Raw genomic sequence first — 8,797 nt, forward strand, 5'->3', positions numbered from 1 at the left:
TAGTTAGAATTATCAAGTTATGAACCTGTGGGGAACACGTAAACCCTAGTTACTTTGATTAATTGATTAAAATCCAATTGTCAAAGTTGTTAAGTGTCTCTTTCAAGTTCGTTATTTATTTTCACTCATTTAGAAATAGAAACCCCCTTTTTATGTTTTTACTTTCCAAGGAATTCATTGACCAAACAATAGTAATAACAGGTTGAAGTTAAGTCTAGACTATTTTCCTCGTGGGAACGATCCCAACCTCACTAGTTGGGTTATTTACTTGACACGACCGCTTTGCTTCTTATTTGAGAAGTAAGTTTGAGCGTATCATCCCTCCACGCCACTATTCATATCATTAATTATTTGTCATCTTTCAGACTAATTATTCACTACTACCACATTCATATGATTGAATGGAGCAAGTCAACAGGCAGATTTCAGAGTTATCACATGTTGCTACCACATTCTTTTCAAGGAATGGAGCAAATTCAATCTGATGAATTTCAAGACATTTCATCAAAAATATATTATTTTTCTTAGTCATCATTTTATCATCGCTATGGTGCATTGGCTCAAACCTAATGTCTTACCCATATAAGGCGTGTTACGCCATAATTCTATGGGACTTGAAACCCAATCACGATGCATCAAAACTCTAATTGATATCTTACCTTTTGGTGCGATAGAACTTGAATCTATCGTCTTATCCTCAAATATTTTTCATTGTGGTGCATCCGGACTTTAACCTGATGTCTTACCCTTTTGGTGCGATGAAACTTGAATCCATCGTCTTACCCTTAACCAATGGTATAATAAGTTGAAGTACAACATGATTTATTCTTTGAGTCTTTCAAAACAATCAAAATAATATTCAAACTCATGCTATAAAAATTTTATACCTTCTTCCATTTAAGAAGTTTTGTATAGCATGTCATATTCAACCAATAGTAGTATATGTCTTCGGTTTCTGATAATTGTTAGTGACTGAATACTATTTTATTCTAAATCATAAAATATTTTAGAAAATACATACCTGATTTTATGCATATAATACTTTGATCTTCATAACGAGATCAATCAAAATATGAGCTAAAGAAAAACAAGAACTCACTCTCAATTCGATAGAGACTTGTGCTGATAACGTGTTATAAAATCAAGCTCATAAGAATATAATCATAAAGAGAAGAAGACAAGAGAAGTAGATAGAAGAAGGAGAATTTTCTTCTTATTCAAGTGTATACAATGGTGAATGATATCTCTAATTATAGTGTTGAGATATCATAGTCAAAGGTCACCTTGGAATTATACATAGTTATCGTCAAGGTTCATATCACCTTGGAATCTTATCACATTGAAAACACTAATACATGAATCCAATTAATTGTTGAATAACTCTAATGGATCATCCACATAACACAATAGATTCATAACATTTTATTTACATTGAAAACAAATCATTTAGATTGTCATCAAATACTAATAACATACAGGAAAGTGATGCAATCAACTCAAGAAAAAGAGAGTAATTTACTTTTTCACATCTATTATTATTCTTGACTATTAAGATAAATCAACTAAGACCATATTCTTGTATAACAAAAAAAAATTTACCTTTATCTTTTTATCATATTTAAGGATGAATTTTTGTACTACTAATTAAGAAAATAACGGATGTGAAAAAAGAATAAATTGTTTTTAAGTTGGGGGTGAGGCAGTGGGCTGCTTAAAATTTATCTAACGTCACAATAGTCAAATTTTTTATTAAATTATATAGAAATTAAACCTTTTTTTTAAAAAAAAAAAGGTTAGTTAAGAGACCATAAAACACCTATTGAGACACTAATAAATTAAAAGATACTAAAAAGCAAATCAACATAACAATAAAATCTTATGACAATAAAGAAAATGAAAAGACTCTAAAGGTAGTTTTGTAATTATTTAATATAATGCAAGTGCTAAATGCTATGTATTATTAATACCTAGAATTTTCTGATATTAGTAATACACAATTAAATACACAATAAAGTGCTTGCATTAGTTATACATGGTATGAAAAAGTTAACCAAACAAAATATTGCCAGTATACATCTAATTTATGCATTATTTTCCTAATACACCCTACCAAACGACCTAAACCGTTTAGGTATTAGTAGTGCAAGGAGATTTAATACATGTTATACATGCATGGTTAAAGATCCAATTATCTCCTCAAAATCGTTTTCACTATAATTATAAATGATATCTTTGTAAATAAATATTTTTATGCAATGCATGTTATTTTTAATACGAAAATCAATTAATGCATATGAAATCATTTACGTGTAACTAATACAAATATAACTAATACAAGCAATATTAATAATACACTCTATTTAACATTATACATTATATCAAATAATACTAAGATTAAAATGTCAAAAACATACGTAAATAAACATTTTTTAAAATTTCATACTTAAATGTGAGTCTCTCATATATATAAACTACTATTCGACTGCCAGCTTGATAAGTTACGTGCAACTGTGCAAGCATTATCAATGCCACTTCTGATATAGAAAACACTAGTGACTATCAAACGGTTAGAAAATCTTTTTGGTAATACATATTTTTTTTTCCTCATATAAGGTATGAGGTATGAAATAGGTGGAGTACCTCAAAATATTAAAAGCATTTTATAAATGACGTAATATATAAATATGTCTTTTAACTTGGTTTCGAATCAAATTTATGCCCTTTAACTTTGGGTGTGCACAAGTAGATACTTAAACTTGTATAAAGTTGAACAAATAGACACACATGTCCTACATGCATGTCATTTTTCGTCCTACGTGTATTTTGTCACGTAGAAGTCATGTGTTTATTTATTTAAAAGTTGAATAGTTAAAGTGTCTGTTTGTGCATTATGAAAGTTGGAGGTCAAAGTTAATATGTGTTTGTTGCATGTCGGTAATGAATTGAATTTTCACTTTATAAGAAAACATATAGGTATTTGTGGCAATTTTTATCTTTCGTACTAATGAAACATGAATTCTCGACCAGAGATCAACATGAGGTTTCAGTGCAATTACCTCACAATTTAATATATTGAATTGTTTCGTGTTGGAGGTAGTTGTACTTAAAAGGGAACTTCAGCTCAATGCTTATTGCCTACAAATATGAAGAGATTTGGGCCAAAAAATTATGGCACAATATATCATTTGTATAGTATTTTATTTTTTAAAAAAAATATAATAATGATGTAATTCAATTTGTGTGTGCCACATTTATTAGAACAGTTACATTATAGATCTCCTATATTATTGTATTCAAAAAATTTAGAGAAATTAAAAGAAATTCAATTCTGGCAGCTGAGTATACTCACCAATAATTGGCAAGGTCATCATTATTTATCATGTACAACAAGTAGCACTAAGTTCCAAACTTTCTTTTGACCTATATATGTACTTATAAAACATTGCCAAATGGTCCAGGGACCTAACATTCCATTATTTTAAGTGTAAAATTATATAATTTTCATAATTTTAACACCGAATTATAGTTTGTTCCTAATAAGTTTCTGGAAGACACTTTTGTTTTAGTTTTACGTTATAAGTCTTTTAGAAGATAAATTTAATTTTCATTTCAATTTGTTAACTTATAATAAATAAAATTTAATTAAATTTTTTTCTTGCAAAACTTTTTTCCGTATAAATTGAGCTTCTTTTGTTTGAAAAGATAAGCACTCAAAAGCTACTTTCGCTTGAAAAATATTTGTGAGACATCAGTCAAAAAGTGATATCACAAATTTAAGAATAGAAGATCAACATTCTTGAAGGCTACTTATTTTGTGACTTAGTTGAATCCCGAAGATAGAGTTGTTATTTAATCCTTTGTTTGCTCGTGAGAGAGACTACAACTATCTTCGATTAAACATATTAACGTGTCTCTAGTTTTATTTTAGATTCCTTGTACTTTTGTAATTGTTGTTCCAACAAATCTTACACCGTCAATTGTGTGAACCTCTTTCTATTATGAGTAAATTTTGAGTATTTTATAATCTCTTTTATATAATGGATGGTTCATCTTTTTTGTGGATCTAGATCAATTAATCAGATAAAGGTAAATTATTGTCTTTTTTGGTAACAGCTCTAGCAAATACTATCAAATGTCTAGCATCACTTTCTATATTGGTCATACCTTCCCCATTGAGAAAACGTCAAGATTGAAATCACATGAAAGGTAAACAAAAATGATGAGTAGCTGTAAACAACTGTAAAGTAAATGAAAACGGATCACATTTGTTTGGTTGGTTGGTTGGATAAGAATAAATTATTTCAGGATTAACTATGAAGAAGTACAATAAAATATTCTTACCAAAAAAAGATAATAGTTATAATAAAATAGTGTGATAATCAAAGTACAAGATGCTAAATCAGAAGATAAGAAACTACATGACAAAATACTACGACTATTAGTATGAAAGGTTTTCCACGAAGAGCTTCTTGCTTGCTAGGATTGAAGGCGACAATCCAGCTTCTATTGAAACGAAATGAAGGTTCATCCGTAGGGCTAATTAGGCAGCGAGTGAGCCAAGGAGAACTCGAGTGAAATCAAAAGCTAGCCTTTTCGAAATAGGAATGCCTGATATTCTTGCCCTCCACAACACCCTAATTTGTACCCTCTACAACCTCCTTACTCTATCTACAACCTCCTCACTCTATCTAAGATCATATCCTCGATATGCTGCAACTTACCCTAATCTGCGCCCTCTACAACCTCGATCTAAGATCATATCTTCGATATGCTACGTCGTCCCAAAATCTAGGCTCATAGGAAGTACTCCCAAAATTTTGAGATTATATTCATTATCCTTAGCAACCAGTTACAACACAACAAATTCAAGTTATTGAGCAAGATTGTAAATGCAAGAAAAGAGAACTAGTTCTTGAAGAATCACTGTACAATGAGGCAAGAAAAGGCAAGTCCATCTTCCTGAATGCATACAGTTTTCCATGTCTTCCATCAAACTTTTGAAAATACAACTTCCAACTTTTTCACTAAAACTTTAGCAGAAAACTATAGTTAATACAACTAAACAACAGAGCTAACATTCGAAACTCAGCTATCAGTAACCTCTTCATGTCCAACTTATGGCCACTGGACTACTCACTACATGCTTTCCATCTGACCACTCAATTCGAGCATAAACATTTTCAGTTGACGGCATTGAAGGAGCAGTGAAAGTCACGGTATATGATTTCTGCTCGTTCATACGAGTAAAAGCCAATGTTTCAGGCTCAACCACGACTTTCACTGAGTTGCTTGGTGAAATAACATTGACTTTGTATGTGCCGGCTGGTCCAACATTAGTAAGCGTTCGTGTGTGTTTGATTGAACTAGAACCACTTCCGCTGCTTGCAGTCATTTGTTCTGGAAATACAACAGCAAATGAAGGGTAATTCAAATCAGCGACACGAAACTTCTTATTTGTTGCACAACTAAAGGGTCTTCTTGCAACACTATTGATCTGGATTGATGTGTAGTTCAAGGCACAGAGGAAATTCAGATAATCATCAGCCTTCAAGTCGTAAACAAGTCCGGGGTTTAGTGCTGCAACAGGATCTACATGTCCTGCACCATGATCAAATGGCGTGGATGGCTTTCCTGTCACAACATCTTGGAGTGCACCTCCTTTCTTGTAAACTGTATAAGCCGTGGTCATAAGAGCTGAGCGGATAGCTGCTGGGCTCCAATCAGGGTGCGCTCCTTTAAGCAAAGCAGCCAAACCACTAACGTGAGGGCACGACATAGACGTGCCCGAAATAATATTAAACTCAACACGTCTGTCGTCCTCGGCCAACCCCGTCGGACCAGCTGCACCTGTCCATCCTGCAAGAATGTTAACACCTGGTGCTATGATGTCTGGTTTCAGAATTTCCTGTGTGATCGAGTTTGGCCCTCTGGAGCTAAATGCAGCAACCACTGGTGATGGTTTGATCCCCACCTTAGTTCCCTCAAAAAGAATAGTGGCTGTTGGATTAGGATTTGAGGTTAAGTAATTCTTGATTGCTTCCCCTGTTGTCTGTCCAACTGACGTTGCTGGAATCAAATGAGCATCAGCAATTAGCTCATCCCCATTTGCAGCGGTATTAGCCAAGACCATACCGGCTCCACCAGCTGCTTTTACCACAGAACCCTTTTGGACCCTGGGATTTATCCCACGGTCACATAGAACAATTTTTCCTTTAACTTCCTCAGGAATTAAGGTACCCGACATGCAAAGATTACCATTTGTCATATTACTAGCATTACCAGCATACACGAAGGGAAGCATTTTGCTTAGTGACGAATCCCCTTTATAGAGTGAAACACCGGAGAAATTCTTACCATTGCCTAGACTTACATATGCAGGAAAATCACGGTCCAATGTCCCTGCACCCACAGTAGTGATCCATGGTGCTACATTGGACAAACTGTAAGGACTAGGACCAGCATTACCTGCAGCGCGACAATAGCAATTACGCCTCAAACCAAATCAAGTTACAATCGGCTATATGAATCCGACAAGTTAAAAGAAATAGTAGAAGTTCTCCATACCTGCAGAGCAAGATACTAAAATCCCTTTCTCCATAGCAGCAAATGCACCAATGGCGACACTATCTCTATAGTAATCTGAATTACCACCACCAAGTGATAAAGAAAGTACATTCACATTATCATCAATGGCTTTATCTAAAGCTGCTAATATATCAGAGCTAAAACAACCACCAACCCAACAAACTTTATACACAGCAACTCTAGCATGAGTTGCCATTCCCCGAGCATTACCAGAAGCATACCCAAGGAGACTAGCACCCTCAACAACTGAACCAGTTGCAGTAGTAGAAGTATGTGTTCCATGTCCATCATCATCCCTCGGAGATTTCGATTCTTTCGATACATCAATAGGACCCAAAGTAGATTCATAACCTTTAGCAAAGTACCTATTTGACACACAACAAAAATAATGCTACTATATTCACACAATTCAATCCAATTATTCTAAAGTTTCAACTTCAAAAAATCTTACCTGGCACCAATCAACTTTCTATTACAATTCTTGGAAGTGAAATAAGTACCAGATTCACATTCCCCTTTCCATGAAGCTGGAATGGGTCCAAATCCAGTATCATCAAAACTCTTACTCTCAGGCCAAACCCCAGTATCAAGCACACCAACAATCACATCACCCATCGCATTCGATTCAGGAAAATAATCAGCACTTACATCAAGACCCAAAAAGGAAGGCGTCCTTGTCGTATGAAGTTCATACTTCATCTCCGGCAAAACTGACAAAATCCCAGGTTGATTCTGTAAAGACTCTGCTTCCTCAGCAGTAAGCCTCGCAGCAAAACCATGAACAGCATTGTTGTAAACATACAACATTTCAGCAGAACCAGAAACTGATCTCAACGACGAATCATACCAATGAGTATGATCTTCAAAACTCTCTGGCATTTGTAATTTCGCCATATGAACAATGAAATTACTCTTCATAATATTCATCCCTACTGAAAAATGACACAAACCCAGAAGAAAAAGAAGGGATAACACTACAAATCTCGACATTTTTCTGGGTTTTGCAGTAGTGAGTTCCATTAACAGAGGATATATAAGAAATGTGAAAACAGGGAAAATAGAGAGTAAAGATAGGGACGGTGGTTATTTGTTTGCTACTGTGAATGATTGCATTTTATTTTTCAAATACCAAAAAATTTTTAAAAAAATTAAAGATTACAGCCTTGCAAAAAAGAAACAAACAAACAAAGATTTCCTGTTTTTCTTTTTCTTTTGGTTTGAAAATACAAATCACACTTTACAAAGCAGTGATCACTCGCTGCTAATAATTTGGTTGCTTACTATTTTTTATTATCCCTCCTATTTTAAGAAGATAAGAGAAAAATGAGTTTATTTTTAATTTTTAATCACAATTTTAAAGTTTTGATTTATTTTTTAAATTTTGTGTGTAGTTAAATATTGTTACATGAATGAAATGGAGGGAATAGTAACGTTGGCATAAATAATGATATTAGTTATTATTTTTGAGTAATATTTAATTTACTGTACTAAAAATAATATAGTTTGCATAATATTTATTAAAAAATTATTTTGCTAACATGGTATCCGTGAAAAAATGTGGAAAATACTTTTGAGGAAAAATGTTGTTTTAACTGTATTAATATACTAGAATCAGGGGTAGAGCTAAGTGAGGTTTATGAGTTTAAACGAGTTCAGTAGCTATTTCGTAGACCTTATATTTATATTAGAAAATTAAGTAATAACTTTTGAACTTCTAAAAAATACTATTTCTTTTTTTTTCTATAAAGAATGATTTGGTTTGACTTGATAGGGAGTTTAAGAAAATAAAAAAGACTTTTAAATCTTGTGATCTTAAATTAAGTTATGTTAAATTTATAAAATTATCCTTTAATATTATGGTTTTAAACATGTCACGTGAAAAGTTAAAATAAAAATATTGCCAAAACAAAAAAAGATCATTTTTTTTAACCACTAAAATAGAAAGCAGATCATTTGTTTTTAAACGAATGGACTAATTGACAAGTCAATAATAAGAATGGAGAAAGAACCCCAAACTTTTAATATTGACTCCGCTTCTTATTAGAACCTTATATATTACTAATAGCATGATTTTTCATGTATTAGTTTATGTATATTGTAATTCCAAATAATGTGTTTAACTTATGAATACACTAATCATGTGTTTATATTATTTTCACTAATTTACTCTCTAGCAATAGATCTTTAAAAATAATTTTAAAATTGTATGAAT

At 32.6% G+C, this 8,797-nt stretch overlaps 1 protein-coding gene across 1 annotated transcript; it reads right to left on the reverse strand.

Annotated features, from left to right (window-relative positions):
• Nucleotides 1-4,875: 4,875 nt before the first annotated feature.
• Nucleotides 4,876-7,703, reverse strand: LOC107014428 (subtilisin-like protease SBT1.7). The gene is made up of 3 exons (XM_015214334.2): nt 7,037-7,703; nt 6,565-6,950; nt 4,876-6,465 (listed from the first exon to the last, which is right to left on the reverse strand). Exons 1-3 carry the CDS (start codon nt 7,603-7,605, stop codon nt 5,105-5,107), a joined length of 2,316 nt encoding a protein of 771 aa, XP_015069820.1. The 5' UTR covers nt 7,606-7,703; the 3' UTR covers nt 4,876-5,104.
• Nucleotides 7,704-8,797: the final 1,094 nt, after the last annotated feature.

Source organism: Solanum pennellii, chromosome 3 (assembly GCF_001406875.1).
Source record: "Solanum pennellii chromosome 3, SPENNV200".
NCBI classification, from domain to species: Eukaryota; Viridiplantae; Streptophyta; class Magnoliopsida; order Solanales; family Solanaceae; genus Solanum; species Solanum pennellii.